The sequence below is a fragment of the Dromiciops gliroides genome, chromosome 1 (assembly GCF_019393635.1).
Source record: "Dromiciops gliroides isolate mDroGli1 chromosome 1, mDroGli1.pri, whole genome shotgun sequence".
NCBI classification, from domain to species: Eukaryota; Metazoa; Chordata; class Mammalia; order Microbiotheria; family Microbiotheriidae; genus Dromiciops; species Dromiciops gliroides.
This window is the reverse complement of record NC_057861.1, coordinates 7,686,040-7,703,232: the sequence shown is the minus strand read 5'-3', so window position 1 is coordinate 7,703,232 and position 17,193 is coordinate 7,686,040. Positions and strand designations below refer to the sequence as shown.

Here is a 17,193-nt window from a genome sequence, read left to right as displayed (position 1 = left end):
AAATAAATACAAAGTGATGGGGAACCACAACAGGGATGTTCAGGAAAAGTCTCTTGTGGAAAATGGCACCCCAAGCTAAACTCTGGGTCTTCAGAAGAGGAGGGAAGGCATTCTAGGCATGGCAAAGGCATGGAAGTGGGAGATAAGTAGTTTGACTGGAGTATAGAGTGAGTGTGTGAGGGAGAGTAATGTGAAATCAGCCTGGAAAGAAGTTGGAGCTAGACAGGGACAGGTTTAAATGTCAGGTTTGTATGTTTATATGTGTGTGAATGTTCTATGAATATGTATTTGTGCACTGATGTGCATGCTCATCTGTAGGTGCATGTGTGTCTGAGTGTATGTCATGAATGTATTTGCGTGTCTGTGTACACCTGTGAATGCTGTATGGGTGCCACACTGTGTATATCTGCATATGTACACACATGTATGCGTGTGTGTCTACATACATGTGCTTGTGTGAATATATGTGTGTATGCATCCACACCATATGTGAAATGTTTGAATATTTCATTGGGCGGCTGAGTTTGTGAGTGTATGTTTTGGATATTGAATATTCAGTGACTAGCTCTGTCCCTGGCATATTGTAGATGCTTAATCTATGCGTGTCAAAATTGTACTGAAATGCCTAATGCCCAAGTTCAAATCCTATTTCCAACATTTATTAGCTGTGTGACCCTGGGCAAGTCACTTAACACTGATTGCCTCACCAAAAAAAAAAGTCCCTTCCTAGGGGGGGCAGCCAGGTGGGGTAGTGGATGAAGCACCAGCCTTGGATTCAGAAGTACCTGAGTTCAAATCTGGCCTGAAACATTTGATACTTAATGGCTGTGTGACCCTGGGCAAGTCACTTAACCCTCATTGCCCTACCAAAAAAAAAAAAAAAGTCCCTTCCCAGCTCTAGAGCTATGACTGTGTTTCTGTGTGTGGAGATGCATCTACCTGTGTGATTATGGTGCATGGTTGTGTATCCGTAGGGATGTGTGTGTGTGTGTGTGTGTGTGTGTGTGTGTGTGTGTATGTAATCATCACAACCACAGCTAGCATTTGTCTGCCCCTGGTTTCCTTTGACTCTCAGCACATCGCTGGGAGGTGGGTGCTATTCTCAACTCTGCTTTACAGATGAGGAACCTGAGGCAGGCACACGTAGGGGCATTATGCCCGAGTGCTCTGTGGCTGTGGGAATGTGTGTGAGTGTGTGTGTGTGTGTGTGTGTGTGTGTGTGTGTGTGTGTGTGTCTGTCTGTCTGTCTGTCTATCTGTCTGTCTGTCTGTCTGTCTGAATGGGGTTCGTGGGTCTGGGTGCAGGAGTGAGCTGGGACCTCAGTTTCCTCCCCTGTAAAATGAGGGAGTAGGTCCCTTGCAGCTCTGGAGCTAGGGTTCAATGATATGTAAATGTGTGTATATGTGCGCTTGCCGGATGAGGGCTGAGGGTACAGCGGGTGGGTCAGAGACCAGACGTTCTTTAGGACCCTGCGGCTGCTCAGGGGCCGCCCACGAGGGAGGAGGGCGGGAGCGGAGGAAGAGGGGGCGGGGCTTATTCCTTCCCTCCTTCGGTCCTTCCCAGCAGCCCTGGGGCTCCGTCCTCGCGCTGCGCTGACTCTCGCGATGCCTGCTCGTGGCAGTGACTGCGCCTGCGCCTGCGCCCGCGCCTGCGCAGAGTGACGTGCGGTCTCGCGGCCCAGGCTCCCTCCGGTCTAGGGTAGCGGCAGCAGCTGGAACGGGGTGACCGGGCCGGGCCGGGCAGGACAGGACCGGGAGCGGCGACACCATGAGCGGGACCTTAGCCAAGATCGCCGAGATCGAAGCCGAGGTAACAGAGCAGGGACTCTCCTCCCTGCAGGCGCGGGGCGGGCCTGTGACTGCGGAGGAGCCCGCGGCTCCGGGAGGACCCCGGCGTTCCCTGGGGCCCGCGGCCTCCCCTGCAGGAGGCTCCCGGTGGCAGAGCCTCGGGTGACCCGCCCCTCCTCCCCGCAGATGGCTCGGACCCAGAAGAACAAGGCCACGGCGCACCACCTGGGGCTGCTCAAGGCCCGGCTGGCCAAGCTGCGGCGGGAGCTCATCACCCCGAAGGGCGGCGGCGGCGGCGGCCCGGGAGAAGGTGGGGGCCCTCCCAGCCGGGGCGCGCGCGTGTGTGTGACCCCGAGTGCGGGGGGGGGGGCTCCCAGCCGGGGCGCGCGCGTGTGTGTGACCCCGAGTGCGGGGGGGGCTCCCAGCCGGGGCGCGCGCGTGTGTGTGTGACCCCGAGTGCGGGGGGGGGGCCCTCCCAGCCGGGGCGCGCGCGTGTGTGTGTGTGTGACCCCGAGTGCGGGGGGGGCTCCCAGCCGGGGCGCGCGTGTGTGTGTGACCCCGAGTGCGGGGGGGGGGGCCGGGCGGCCCACGCCGACCCACGTGCTCGTTCGGTTCTGACTTAGGCTTTGACGTGGCCAAGACCGGCGACGCGCGGATCGGCTTCGTGGGCTTCCCGTCCGTGGGCAAGTCCACGCTGCTCAGTAACCTGGCCGGGGTGTACTCGGAGGTGGCGGCCTACGAGTTCACCACGCTGACCACCGTGCCCGGCGTCATCAGGTACAAGGGCGCCAAGATCCAGGTGAGCCCACGCGCGGTCGGGGCCAAGGGGGCCGCGGGTGGGGGGGCCAAGCGGCCGTGACCGAGGGGCACCTGGGGGCCGGGCTCAAGAGAAGGAAGCCGAAGGGAAGCGGCCTGGGGCAGGCTCCACACGGGGAGGGGGCAGCTCTTGTCCCTGAAGGAAGATCTCCCGGAGCTGGGGGGCAGTGCCCCCCCAGACACGCCCCAAGCACCCGGAGAGGGTCGCTGCCTCTGCACACAGCAGCTTGGTCTGCTCCCCTGCAGCTCAGGGGACCTTCATTAGGGGCTTGCTCTGTGCTAGGCACTGAGAGCAAGGAAGAAGAATGCCCAGGGAGGTGCCACCCTCACCCAGCTGAGACCCACAGGGCATCTGGGGAGGGAGTGTGGCCAGCCAGCATGGGGAAGGGCTCCCACGGACGGGGCACTTTGCTGGGGAGTTGGGGGTGGCGCAGTCCAGGCGTTTCTGGGGGCCCTGTGAGGTGCCAGCACTTACCTCCAGGAGGGCACAGACGTACTGATTGGGGGAGGGGGCTGGAAGGGGCCGCACCTGGGGGACAGCCCGTGGCATGGCACGTCTGGGGTGCGAGTGGGGTGGGGAGTGTTGTGTGATCAGCCCGGAGCCGGACCAAGAAACACAGGCAGTGGGGAGCCAATTCTCAAGCAGGGAGTGAGGCCCGAGCATCAGGGAGGTCGCTTAAGCAGCTTTGTGGCGCATGGCTTGGAGAGGGGAAAGGGTGAATGGTGGGAGGCCAGTGAAGAGGCTCCCAGAGTCTGGGAGAGAAGCATTGAAGGCCTGGGAGGGAGCGACACAGCGGGAACTAGCAGCCACTTGGATATAGGGAGTGAGTGCGAGGGAGGAGGTTCTCCAGCCTGCACAGAAGAGGAGGGATTGTACCCCCAGCAGAAATGAGGAGGGGGAGGTTTGGGGGGGAAAGAGGGTGGGTTCTGTGGGACATCCAGGGGCAGAGAATAGAGAGGAGGTTGGCGACAGAGAGGGCAGGGCCTCAGACCGGACAGGCCTGGCCAGGTGGATCTGGTGAAGCTTGCACGGAGATGACAGCTGATTCACGGGGCTCTGGCCTTCTGACCCCGAGGCCTCTTTTTGCTTAGCTCAGCTTGGGGCCCAAACAGTCCAGTCTAGGTTTGGAAAAGGCTGAATGTGAAGATTCCATGGCATGGATTGAGGGTGCTGGGCTGAAAGGGCAGGCCGCTGTTCGTGGGGCCTTTTCCTATGCCCAGGGAGAGGTGCCCTCGGGGCAGAGACTAGAAGGCCTAGAGGGAAGGAACAGACTCTCCAGGGGGAATGTATGCGGGGAGGAGTCGGCTGGGGGAAATGGGGGGTGGCTGCGGCTGTTCCCTCCGGTGAACTGTGTGTGCCCCAGTAGTAATAAAAGCTAGTGCCTAAGCAGGGCCCATGTGGATCGTCCCGATCAAATTGCTTGCCTTCTCAAGGGTGGGGGAGAACCAGGAAGGAGAGAGAAAATTTGAAACTCAAAACTTTTTTTAAAAGAATGTTAATTTTTTAATGTGTCATTGGGAAATAATTTGTGAAATGAATAAAACTATATTAAGGGAAGAAAAGCAAATGCATGGAGCACCTGAGGCCTGCCCAGGGCTTTGTCCATTATAGGCTTCCCCCAGCCCGGCCTGGGTCACCCTGTCTTACTGACGTTGGGGCTGAACCTCCCAGGTTCTGTGACGGGAGCAGGATCATGCAGCATATGTGGAGCAGATGGGGTCTCAACCCCCGCCATCCTCTTCAGATATCACCCTCTGCCCCCAGGACCTGTAGCCTCTTGGAGCAGTGAGAAATCAAGGCCGGTCTCGCTAAAAAGAGCCTGGCTTACGCCCGTGCGGCTCTCCTTTGGCACTGCTGGCACATTGAAGGTCTGAGCAGTGATTAAGCCATTCCAGCATTGGAGGAGAAAGTGACCCCTAGATCTAGCCCTGCTGGTGCCAGTGTGAGGTGGCATGTGCCTCGGGGCATCCAGGCCGCTGGTGACCCAGCCCCAGAGCTTCCTGAGCCCAGAGTCACTTCTGGGCTGCTTTGATCCCAGGACGTGGCACCGTTCTCAGAGTCTGCCCCTTTGGCAGACTCTGAGAGTGCTCAGCTCTCAGAACATGCCGCGCCCTCCACTCTTGGCTTTTAGTGATTCTTTTTGTTGGCCCCATCATTGGCTCCCCCAGAGAAACAACTTCCTTGTAGGATCTTCCCAGGAAAAAAAGTTGATCAAAAGTGAGTTGTCCTGACACGACATGTGGGTGCTCTCCCTTTAGCTGTGGCGTGCCCCCTTCATCTGCTCCTAGGCATTGCCTGGATGCCACGTGCCTTGGGTAGCATGCCCTTTAGGTGATGTTCTGCCTCAGATTGCGTTTCTCTGTTTCTCTGATGTCTTCGTAATAATATTTAGATCTTTCCTCGGTCCAGCCATTCCCTGCCTTGGGCATGTGCCTGTTTCAGATTTGGGGTCTCAAAAGTCACCCCCCTGCTACCCCCTACCCCCCAAGAGATCTTTGGAACCCCTCCTGTTCATCACTGGTTTTTCCTTTCTTCCCTGGGCAGCTTCTAGATCTCCCAGGTATCATTGAAGGTGCCAAAGATGGGAAGGGGAGAGGCCGTCAGGTCATTGCAGGTATGTGAGTAGAATAGTTTATTTGGGTCTGAATCATCCTTTGTGTTAGAAAATGTGGTGACCCCAGTGTTGAGGAAGTGCACCCTTCTGGTGGTTGGGTCACCCCAGCCATCTGTAAGCTGTATGGCCTTGGGCAAGTCACCTTCCTTCCCAGGACCTCCCTCTTCTCTTCTATGAAATATGAGGCTTGGTGCATAAGTGACCCCAGTCCTGTGTGTCCCTTTGGGGTGTCATCCAGACACTGGGGACAAGAGTCAAGCCAGGGGGCAGCTAGGTGGTGCAGTGGATAAAGCACTGGCCCTGAGTTCAAATCCAACCTCAGACACTTGACACTTACTAGCTGTGTGACCCTGGGCAAGTCACTTAACCCTCATCGCTCTGCAAAAAAAAAAAGTAAGGAAAACTGATAACTACATCAGAAATAAGAATCAAGTCAGGTCGGAAACCACTGACTACACAGCATGGGCTGGATGCTGTCTTTTCTGGAGCTGGGTTTCCTCAGGACCTATAGCTCTCCCTTGTTCTGAATTGGTAACATTCTGCAGGTCAGCATAAGCCAGAGGGCCCCGCCCCCCAGAGGCAGTGTGCTCCCCTCCACTGTGTGCTAGAGAGACCCCCCCAAAGTTAGTGTCCTCCTTTCCACTGCGTGTTATAGGGGCCCCCCAGAGGCAGTGTGTCCCTCCACTGTGTGCATGTCATTGGGTCCATCCTTCCTCCTGGGGCCCTTTACCCTACAGCTTCTGAGACCTTCAGGAGTGGGAGGAGCGGCTGGGCTCAGCTTGGGGTCAGGTGGGGGGGGTATAATCACTGGGCTCTCCCCTTGGGCCACTCTGTGACCAGAGCAGGGCACAGGCCCTCTTGCTCCAGGCCTCAGCTTCCTCCTACATAAGAGGGGAGGATGACACGCCTTGGAAGTTTCATGGGGCTGTTGGGGGCCTCACATGAGGTGGGGTTAGTCACAGCCCTCTCTAAGCGCCCACTCTTTTTTTTTTTTTTAAGTGAGGCAGTTGGGGTTAAGTGACTTGCCCAGGGTCACACAGCTAGTAAGTATTAAGTGTCTCAGGTCGGATTTGAACTCAGGTACTCCTGAATCCAGGGTTGGTGCTCTATCCACTGCACCACCTAGTTGCCCCTAAGCGCCCATGGGTTTACCGGAGCCCTTGTCCTTGGCTTTGGCCCTGCCAGGGTGGGATGCTTTCACTGATGCAGGAAGCCGCCCCTTGCTGGGCCTGTGCTTTCCCAGGGTGGACCAAGGGATGCCTTGGGTATGAAGATGGGCAGTGACCTGTCCAGGGTCACGCAGCCAGCGTGGGTCAGAAGTTTGGTTTTGTTTAACCATTTTCCTTGTTCTCCTTCCTGGTCGAAGTTGAAGGTGGTGGGCGGGGTTCCTGGTGACTTGAGCTTATCTGCCCAGTGAGCTGCCCCGTCTGTGGGTCCTGGGCCGGGAGGGCAACAGGCTTGCCTGGGAGAGAGGGACGCCAACCGGGCCAACAGCGGGCTCCTCTCTCGCCCTCGTCAGTGGCCCGAACCTGCAACTTGATTCTGATCGTCCTGGATGTGCTGAAGCCCCTGGGACATAAGAAGATCATCGAGAATGAGCTCGAAGGTTTTGGGATCCGCTTAAACAGCAAGCCCCCCAACATTGGCTTTAAGAAGAAGGACAAAGGAGGCATCAACCTCACGGCCACGGTTAGTCTGCTTGCTGGCACCTTGGCGGGGGCCGAGGCACCACAGTCTCCATGAAGCTCTCCAGGATTTCTCTTTGTGTCTTTCTGTGGACAGGCTCCTTCCCTACAGCTAGCGCAGCGCAAGCACCCCCAGTGCCTGACACATAGTAGGTATTCAGTAAGCATTTTTGCATTGGCCAGATACAGCAGTCTGGCTCATGGGCAGCCCCGTGACACCTAGTGCCCATCTGATGTGTCCTTCCAGGAAGGGCTGGCCTTGGCAAAGCCACAAGTTATACTGAACACACCAAACAATGACATTCAAGGGGATAGCCCAGTGCTGGGGGGAGGCAAGGGGGAGACACCCATGATTAAGGCCCAGTCCTGGCCCTCAGTCTGGGGGAGACTAAGATGTGCCTGAGAGGGCAGGGGGTGGGCAGTTCAGCAGGCAGAGACGTTGCTGTCCTGGGTCACCTTGGAGTAGGTTCCTAATGGGAGGCCACGGAGTCACCTTTTTTTAGCACAATCCCAAAATGGTTAAACATATGCTTCTGCTCCCCTACTTCAGCCAACACGGTCCCTCCCCTCTGTCAGCCTTGCTCATGTCCTGAGGGGGCTGAGTTCTCCCCCCTGTTGGCCTTTGCTCTTCTCCTTTGGTCGGCGACAGGTTTGTGATGCCTCTGTGGAGAGCTGTCTGCTCTTAACCTTTGACCTTTTCTGTTAGGGATGGTTCTTGATCTTGTGTAGCCACATTAACTCCCCCTGTATCTTGGATGTCAGGCCCAGATCCGATCTTTGGTGCAAATTCTTTTTCACCAATTGATGCTTTCTGCTTAATCCTGGTTGTATTGATTTTGTTCAGGAAAAAGCTTTCCAAGTTAATGTAATCAATAGTACGTTTTCTCTTGTGATACGTCTGTCCTTTGGTGGGTTAAGAATTCTAGCCCAGCCATAGTTGTAAGATACTCATTTCTTAAATGTTGTGATCCTTTCTACTTCTGTTTTTGTTGGGGGTTTTTTAAGTCCCTTTTTTTTTGGAAAGGATTCTCTTAGAGAATGCACTTGTATTTCCTAGAAAGGGTAACACTTTAAAAAATAATTTAAAAGCACAGCTACTGCTGTGGGTTATTTTACCATAATTGAGCTGAACCTTTATTTTTTAAAGGTTTGATTATTTCCTTTTACACCAGTTAATTTGCATGCCACTGTAACTTTTTTGTTAGTGTGAAAGGGGCTACTAAAAACAAAAACCCCAAAGTGCTGCTGGGAATCTCTGCACTTGTGGGGAGGCTATTAATTTTTTTTTTATTGACAAATATTTTTCTCTCCCTCCCACCTTCCTTTCTCTACTTAAAAAAAAGAAAGAAAAGAAGAACAAAGCCCTTGTAACCAATATGCATCGTCAAGCGTTTGTCCCCAAAAGCACATCTCGTTCATGATGGGGGGTCAGCCTGGACTCTGAGCCCAAGAGGGAGATGCCCTGGCGGAGGGTGAGGACAGGGAGGGGAGGGCTCACCTTCTGCTTACTGGCCTGTTGGTTTGTTCAGTGTCCCCAGAGTGAGCTAGATGCCGAGACTGTGAAGAGCATCCTGGCAGAATACAAAATCCACAATGCTGACGTGACCCTGCGCAGTGACGCTACAGCTGACGACCTCATTGACGTGGTGGAGGGCAACAGGTAGGGACTGAGGCGCCCAGTGGTGCTGGGAGCTTCCTCCTGGCTCCTGGCCAGGCCAGGGCCTCTGTCGGCTCTCTGTGGGCCTCATGGTCACCCTTTATAAAACCCAAGGGAGGTTTCTAGTAGAAGACCCTAAAGAACTGCCCTTGTCTGAAATTTTCACCACCTTCATGGGCGTCACTCTTGTCCAGTGTGAAAGTGAGGCCCTGTTTGTAAGGGTAGCTTGTGTGCTGGACAGCAGAGGCCAGACCTGGAGCCAGACCCAGAGCAGGCCCAGAAACCCTCATGAGGCCCTTGCCTGGGGGAGTCCCCTCGATCTACCTCTGCTTGAAGCCCTTCTACACAAGACGTCCGGCCTGTGTCACTGACTCAGTCGCTCATTGATAAACACTCAGGCACTGTGCTGGGCTCATTGTTGGAAAGCCTTTCCCATCTCCAGCCTCCAGCCTCACTCTGCCTCTGGAACCGAGATGGACGGGTCTCTGTTTCCACATGACAAGACAGCCCTTCAGGGACTTGGGGGTGGCTCTTGTCCCCTCCAAACTTTCTCCTGACTAAGCATCCCCGGTTCTTAGGGCACGATCTTGGAACCATTCTCCGCCTGGTTGGCCTCTTCCAGGTGTAGCTTAAGTGCAGAGGATGCCAGATGGAGGCTGGCCAGGGCAGAGGACAGAGGGCCTGGAGCCCTAGGCCTCGCTAGCTTTTCTGGGCTCCTTTTCACACCGCTGACTTGTTGATTCACAGCCCATCGAGCTCCTGTGGGTTTCAGACAGGACGCTCTCTGGCCACACCTTCCCTATAGTACTCGTGACATTGATGTTAGGAACCCAAGTGTGAGACCTTTGCATTTAACCTCATCAGACGTCACGTAGCAAAATTGGGCCCAGTGCTTCAGCCTGTCCAGATCAAAAGGGTCTGGTAGAGGTAGAGCTCTGGGCTGAATCCTGTCCCACGGGCCTCAGCGGGGGCAAGGCTAAGGTGGGCTATGCCATGCTGCCCGTAATTTGTCAGGACAACATCTGGGGTTTCGATAGACTCCAGACCGAGCCTGCGTCAGCAGGGGGCTGGTCAGCTAGACGGACCACTAGCCCATGAAGGGCCTGTGAGTGGTGGAAGGAGCCCAGAGGAAGGAAGGCGGGACGGTTGTCCAAGTACACGGGGTGTTTGTGGGAGAGACTTTGCGCTCCTCCTGGGCCCCCGAGAGCAAAACTATGACCAGGGGTGGATGTGGCAAGGAGGCAGACGTAGGCTCAGTGCCAGGGAAGCTTCCTGATACTGAGAACTGCTCTGTGAGGTAGGGAGCCTCCCGTCCCCAGAGGTCTTCAAGCAGACTGGCTAGGGGTGTTGTAGGAGGTCCTCTGGGACTCCCAGCTCTTGGATCCTCTGAGGCTCCTCATCCCTCCCCAAAAAGGCGTCGCGCAGTTCTGTTTGTTGATTTCACTTTCCGTGGGGTCACTCTACCTGAGAAGCATCGGTTGCCTTGCTTGGTCCTCTCTAGGACAGGCTCCCTTTGCTCTTAGTCAGGGGTGTCCCTGCAGGGAGCCCCAGAACCGGGGCATTGAGTCAGGGCTATGTTGAGGATACTACAGCCCCACATCAGGCATTCCTGTAGCCATTTATGTGTGGCCCAGATGGCCCGGCCCACCCAGCGAAGGTCCTGGAGCCCGTTGGTGGGCGACCTCAAACCAGAACCCAGGCCCTCCACCTAAGGCCAGGCCTCCTTTCCCGGGAGCCGCCTTGTCTCCTTTGCTGGTTTTGGCTCCAGTCAACCTTGGATTGAGAGGAGCGTTCACTCTGCACTTAGTAGGTGCGTGCTGTATGCTTTGCCCGTCAGAGGCAGCGAGCACCCTCGCCTGACTGTCTGCTCCTTCCCCACATCAGAGTTTACATCCCCTGCATCTATGTGCTGAACAAGATCGACCAGATTTCCATTGAAGAGCTGGACATCATTTATAAGGTGCCTCACTGTGTGCCCATCTCTGCTCACCACCGCTGGAACTTCGATGACCTGCTCGAGAGGATATGGGACTACCTGCGGCTAGTAAGGATGTGAGTCTCCCCCAGCCGGCGAGCCACGGGGCCCTTAGCAGAGCTGGTCCCTGCCCTCGGTCTGTCAGGCCACCGTAGAGCCCCCGGGACCCTCCTGAGGGGCAGGGCGGCGCCAGGAAATCTCCGCTTCCTGTGTCCTAGCTACACCAAGCCCAAGGGACAGCTGCCAGACTATACCTCCCCAGTGGTGCTGCCAGACTCCCGGACCACCGTGGAGGACTTCTGCATGAAGATCCACAAAAATCTCATCAAAGAATTCAAGTAGTGAGTGCCAGGCAGGAGGGGCCTTCTTGGGGTGGGGTGGGAGCGCCGGGGGGCCTGGGTGTGGAGGCTTTGGGTGGTGCTTGGGTCCTCGGCCTTCCTCATGTCCTGCCGGTCAGTCCCCCTCCTTGTCGCTGCCTGTCCGAGGGCAGCAGAGAGCAGGCTCTTTGCTGGGTGGTGACATGGCAGCAGCAGTGCCCGGTCAGGCGAGTGCCCACAGAGGGCTGGGGGAGGGGAGCAGGCTCTGAGGGGCTTGGAGTCAGGTTCCTCATCTACTTCCAGCTTCCCCAGAGTTCGCTTGGGTGGACGGAGCTGGCCCTGAATGTCCTTCTATACATATTACTTCTTCGCCCAGTTTGACAGCTGAGGCTCCCCAAGGGTCAGACACCAGGTGACCCGGCCAAGGTCACGCACCTGGGAAATGCTGTAGCTCACAAACCTGGTGCTAGTGGGACCTTAGACAAGATCTTCTCCTGGAACCCCTTCATTTCTCAGAGGAGGCACCTGAGAGCAGAGGTCACACAGGAAGTGACCCTCAGACCTGCAGCTCCTCCCCGCCCCATCTCATCTTCACAGCCACCCCGAGAGGGCCTCCTGCGGGTGTGATTGTGTCCATCTCATAGCTAAGAAAACTGAGGCAGGATGCACCGACTTACCCCCGGCTCACAGCTGCCTCTGGTACCCCAGGCAGGGTGTCCGGCCTGGATTCGGGGGCATGATGAAACTCCCGGTGAGGAGGTGTCCCTCTGCTGATGCTTTTCTCTCTCCTTTCCCAGTGCCCTGGTCTGGGGTCTGTCTGTGAAGCACAACCCTCAGAAAGTGGGGAAGGACCACACGCTAGAAGATGAGGACGTCATTCAGATAGTGAAAAAGTGAAGGAGGCCCGGCAGGCGGCCTCCTCCGCAGCCTCCCTCCCTCACTGCTATCAGTCACTCTGTGTTGAACTACATAAAGTGTCCAGCTGGCCGGCCGGCCGGCCACCATGAGATGCCTTTGTGTCTGTGTGTGGGGGTACAGTTAGCATGTGATGAAAGGGGACAAAAGGAGTTCATAGGGGCAGCTAGGTGGCACAGTGAATAGAGCACCAGCCCTGGATTCAGGAGGACCCGAGTTCAAATCTGGCCTCAGACACTTGTCACTTACTAGCTGTGTGACCCTGGGCAAGTCACTTAACCCCAATTGCCTCACAAAAAAAAAAATAAAAGGAGCTCTTTCCTTTCTGCAGTCTAGGCCTGGGCCATTGGGGATGGGGCAAAAGGGTGGGGTCTCCATGGACATGTTCTCTGCAACAGCCTCTGAGGGGATGTTTGTCAAGGAGAGGAAGTGTTAGCTGGAGACAGTGATCCCTCATGGGTCAATTCATCTCTGGTTTGGCCCTGTGCTGAAGAGCTGGGCATCGAGCCCCCTGACTGGTATCCCCAGCAAGGGAGTGGGGAGGGCATCTCTCCAGAGGAGGCCAGGCTGGGGCTGGGGCTGGACTTTGCAGTGGGCTGAGCACAGAACATCTCTGCTGCTTCATCCTTCACAGCCTGGAGGGTTCTTGTGGGGGGGAGGCCCAGGGCCTGGGCCAAGGTGGGGGGTGTCAGGGCCCGATGGCCACGCTGCAGCTGCTTAAGAAGCACCCAAGAAAAAAACCTTATTTTTTTTTCCATTCTCTCCATTTTTCCTTTTTACTGTTTGAACATTGGTTTTACTCTATAATGAGCCCACCTCCACCCTGTGCCCTTGGCCTTGCAGTGGCTCCAGGACATTACTTGGGTCAGCAACAGCACTAACGAGTGGTGCCTGGAGCCAGTTTCTTCTCTGCTTGAAGGGCCTGGGGATGGACGGGTCGCAGAAAGTTCCTTAAGGTCATAGCCCTTAGTCATCATAAGTTTCCCAGCACTTTCTGGGAGTGCTTTCCAGGCCTGGGGGAGGCCTTATTACTCCTAGGGGGAGGGGGGGCCAGTGTCTCAGGGCTGCTGCATCCCCGGGGTCAGGGTTCAGTCCCTGACTTGGGTCAGGACCCTTTTAGGGTCATTTCTAGCCCCCACAAGAAGAGGGTTGAGTGGTAAGGCTCAGAGACAAGAGTCCCAGATCCCTGGCTCCAGGATTGTGTCCCTGCCCTCTTGGTCTTAGCCCTGGCCTTTACCTGTCTTCCTGAGGGACCCAGCGTTGATCAAGCACCCCCTCTGTGCCCAGCAGTTCGTAGATAGTTTCTCATTGGATAAATGAGCATCTGGCTCACCGATCCTTAGCTCCCTGCAGCAATGCATCAGGCTGGTACAGAGAGAGGCTGGACAAGCAAAGGCCTGTGGGGGAATGTGGGGTGGGACCCCCTCAGGGGCAGCGGCTAGGCCGGAGGAACTGGGATGGAGGTTGTGAGAGAACACAGTGCAGAGTGAGGCCCGAGAGGGAATGGGAATTCTACTCGTGGATCCTAGGAGTTGGGAAGGGCCCAAAGTACTGGAGCTGGGCCAGCTGGAGATGCCATTCTCACTTTAGTCAAAGACCTTGCTGCAGATTAGGAGGCAAGGGCTGAGGGAGGCTGGTCCTTGGCCAAGACGGGATCCCCCTGTCTAGCAGAGCTTCGAATCACTGAGATACAGGGACCTGGAAGACAATTTGTGGTAAATGCATCAGAGAGGTCGAGAGGTAGTTGGGAGGAATGGATGGTATCAGAAAAGGCGGCTTTGGAGTTGGGCTTTAAAAGGAAGAGATGAAATTGGATTGTAAGGTATAGAAAATAGTGATCCAAGGCACAGATGGAACAAGCCTGCTGAAGGTTGAAGGGGCAAAGGCATCTGGGCCTTGTGGGCCAGCACAAATCCTGAGAGGCCCCTGGGCCCCATCCGGATTGGGCCTCCTTCCCCCACCCCTCCCTTCCATAGCCCAGCCCTGCCTTGAGGGCGTTGTGGGGGCTTTGTGTCTGTGCTCCCTACCACCACCTCCATGGAGTTGTGCCCGGCCCTGTCGGCCTTCCTCAGTTTTGTCATGGCTCCAGCACAGCCCTTGAGCTGTCTATCATCCTTGTAGTGTTACCAAGACCCTGATTGCTAGTCATTCATTTCCCAAGTCATATCTTTTAGGCCACTTGGTGTTTGTAGGTCTCAGCTGGCCTTCAGACACCCCCTGTACCTCTCCATCGGTCTTGGGTTTCCCACAGTTTTAGTCTTCAGAGATGGCCCTGGCCCACAATTCGCAGCCCTAGAGCATCAGCCGAATGTTGCTCTTAAAAGGGTCAGTTAAGTAGTTTTCCAGTCATGTCTGACTCTTTGTGACCCTGTTTGGGGTTTTCTTGGTAAAGATCCTGGAGAGGTTTGCCATTTCCTTCTCCAGCTCATTTTACAGATGAGGAAACTGAGACAAGCAGGGTGAAGTGACTTGCCCTCACAGCTAGATTTGGCTGGATTTGAACTCTGGTCTTCCTGCCTCCAGGCCCAGCGCTCTACCCGCTGCACCAGGTAGCTGTTAAAGGGCAGGGCTTTCTGTTAGCAGCTGGAGACAGCTGAAGTCCCTGCACAATTCAGGCAGTTCTTTCATACCTCACTCGGAGTCCTTGATTATTTCTTGGCAGTGGCCGTCCAGACAGATATATCCATGCAGTAGATTGTCCAAAGGCAAGTCAGTCTGGACGATATCATTCCTCATCCTGGAAGATGCCCTGTGGGCCTTGGAGGACTGATGCCATCGTCACAACTGCAGCCGAGTTCATGGCGATGACCTTGCTGTCCATGACGGGCAAAGCCTTGATGGGCATCTATCATGCCATGCCTTCCTCCATGCTGATAACCAGGCAATGACTGAGCAAAGTGGCCTCATCTTACAAGCGCCCAGGAGATGCCTCTGGGCCATGTTTTCCTCCAACAAAACCCAACAATAAACCCCGAGGTTGTCTTGTCTACCCTCCGTCAATGGTGTGGTGTGACTGGCAAGATGGGATCTAGCATAGAAAGCTTGGCCCAGACCTGCCTGTGCCCTTCTCACAGATTCACCTGGATGCCTGCTGTGTACATCATGTCCACCTCATTCTCATAAATGTTTCACAGAGCATTCTGAGCTTGCATCGCAGCAGTCCTCACCGGGGTCCCTGCCATCACCTTTTCTTGGGATTCACTTTTAGAGGCATCTGGGGTTTGGGATATTGTAAATCAGTCCCTGTGTGCCTTTCAATTAGCCGGGTCTCCAGTCTGAGTTTCTTCTGTCTGTCTGTGTGTGTGTGGTCCAGCTGAGCAAGCCTCTCTAGCTTTGTCTGCTTAATTAGCTCTTCTTTATTCATCTATTGGGCACCAAGTTTTTGAGTTCAAATGTTTCCCCATTCTCCTCACTAAAGTAGGTCACCATAGGAAGCCTTGCAGATCTTTCCGTTTTGGGGACATCTGTTTTCCTTCCATTTTCATCCATAAGTGGCCCTTAGAAAATCTGACTTAATTGAATCTCATGCCATGCTTTCCACAGGTGTCTTTTCCTCTTTGTGGTCTCTGGCTATTTAGTGAAGCCCCGGGACTGTAATCTTCTGCTTTGCCCAATGATGTTTTTTCAAATGAGCGAGACCAATGTTTCCTTTGTCTCTTTGCTCTATAAGATCAAGAATTTGCGGGCCAAAAGGGTTTGGGGGCCTTTGGGGCTTCCCTCTTGTGACAACTTTGCGGCAGTTAAACTTTCTCTACAAAAAGTGGTCGTCTGAGTCACTTTATCCATTTCCCATTTGGGGGCATCAACATTTTGATTGTATGGTTTGCATTTGACCTGTTGTCAGCTCATTTTTGTTCTTTTTTTTTTTTTTTTTTTGCTTTCCTAAATGGATTTTGGTCTCAACCTTCGCTCTCTGACTCCTGATTTAGAAATGGCTCCAACTTCAGTTACCAGTCATTTCCTGTCAAGCAATAGTTTCATTTTTTGTAGTGTTTTGTGTTCTCAATGTTCACCATCTTCGGACTCTGCCTTCAAAGAATTCGTAATATTTGGGATGTCCTAGACTCCAAGAATGAGAAGGGTTCTCCAGTGAGGTCCATTGGAGGCAACAGGGTGTAGTGGGCAGGGTGGACATGGAGTCAGGATGGCTTGGGTTGAAATCCCACCTTGAGACCCTTACTGGCTGGGTGGCCCTGGATAAGTCACCCAGCTTCACTCTGCCTCCCTTTCCTCAATAAAATAAGGGGGTTGGACATGATGGTCTCTCTACTCCCTTCCAGATCCATCTAATTCAGCTTTTACTTGACTTCTAGTGAGGAGAAAGCCACTTGAGCTAAATCATTCCATTTGTGGATAGTTTTAATTGTTAGGATGTTTGTTGTTGTTAGGAAGTTTTTACACCAAGTATCCCTTTAAAGGTAGTTGTGAGGAATGAGCATGGCAGACATTCAAGTGTGATTATTTAAGAGGAAACAAGGAATAGGAGGGAGACAGAGAAGCACAGAGAGACTTGTCAGAGGTGATTCAGGGTGAAGAAAGCAGAGTGAGGAGAATGCAAGGAAAAGGCTCTGCCCCCTCAGTGGGTGCGGTTATTCATCTCAGCCTCAGACAACAGACAGGACCCCACGTCGTTGTGTTGGTTGGATTTCTTCACTTTTTCTGTTACAAAAGAAGGATTGTTGCAGGGAAACAGCAGGGATTTTTTAAAAAGGAAAGGGATACTTAAAACAAAAAAGATGAAATTCAAAATCAATTGGAAGAATTGGGACGTAACTGTGTGTACCAGGAAGGGTTAATTATCTGGACAAAGATTTTATGTTTAGAATACCAACAATGTTGAAAGGTGAGCTAAAGGTGCCCCACTGCCCTGTGGGAGCAGGAGAGGGAGGCCTCTCTGGACCAAGAGCCACATGGGGCTTTTCTGTTGTTTTACAGATTGCCGTGAGTTCCAAATCACTGACATAATGGCTAAATAATGGATGATGAGGGATCTGAGGGCCACACTGGTCCTCAGATAGTATAAACCTGAGCTGGTCCTCTTGTCATAGCCTTCAGGATGCTATGAGGGGGGCACCAGTGTGGAGGAACTGGGAGAAGGGCAGAAGAAGGAGAAAAGACCAAGAGGGGTTGCTGTTGAAGGGGAAATAGCATCTCTGTTTGGCAAGTGCTGAGAAGTGGTTCTCTGCCTGGCACCAGTCCTGCAGGGGGCACAAGGGAGGTCAAACAGCATTTCACTAGGGGTTCCCATGGGGTCATTCCTTAGGATGATGGGTGTCTCCCCAGCCAGGGAGCAGGATCCATCCCCCAGGGCACTGGAACCCACTTCCCTGGTCTACCTCTGGTTCCCTGGCACCAGAAAGAAGGTCACAATTTGTTATTTAGTGCTATACCAATCAAACTATTAAAAAAAGATTTTATAGAGCTAG

General features: G+C 54.3%; 1 protein-coding gene across 1 annotated transcript; it reads left to right on the top strand.

The window, feature by feature from the left end:
• The first annotated feature begins 1,639 nt into the window (after nt 1-1,639).
• DRG1 (developmentally regulated GTP binding protein 1) lies at nt 1,640-11,859 on the top strand. Its single transcript, XM_043979221.1, has 9 exons — nt 1,640-1,809; nt 1,974-2,097; nt 2,411-2,586; nt 5,149-5,218; nt 6,738-6,907; nt 8,433-8,563; nt 10,445-10,612; nt 10,754-10,876; nt 11,650-11,859. Exons 1-9 carry the CDS (start codon nt 1,768-1,770, stop codon nt 11,747-11,749), a joined length of 1,104 nt encoding a protein of 367 aa, XP_043835156.1. The 5' UTR covers nt 1,640-1,767; the 3' UTR covers nt 11,750-11,859.
• Nucleotides 11,860-17,193: the final 5,334 nt, after the last annotated feature.

Excerpts from the sequence above, each read along its gene's own strand:
- DRG1 (XM_043979221.1), top strand. The coding sequence starts at position 1,768 with ATGAGCGGGACCTTAGCCAAGATCGCCGAGATCGAAGCCGAG. Across the intron at positions 1,810-1,973 it reads TCGCCGAGATCGAAGCCGAG|ATGGCTCGGACCCAGAAGAA; the intron begins GTAACAGAGCAG and ends TCCTCCCCGCAG. Across the intron at positions 5,219-6,737 it reads AGGCCGTCAGGTCATTGCAG|TGGCCCGAACCTGCAACTTG; the intron begins GTATGTGAGTAG and ends CGCCCTCGTCAG.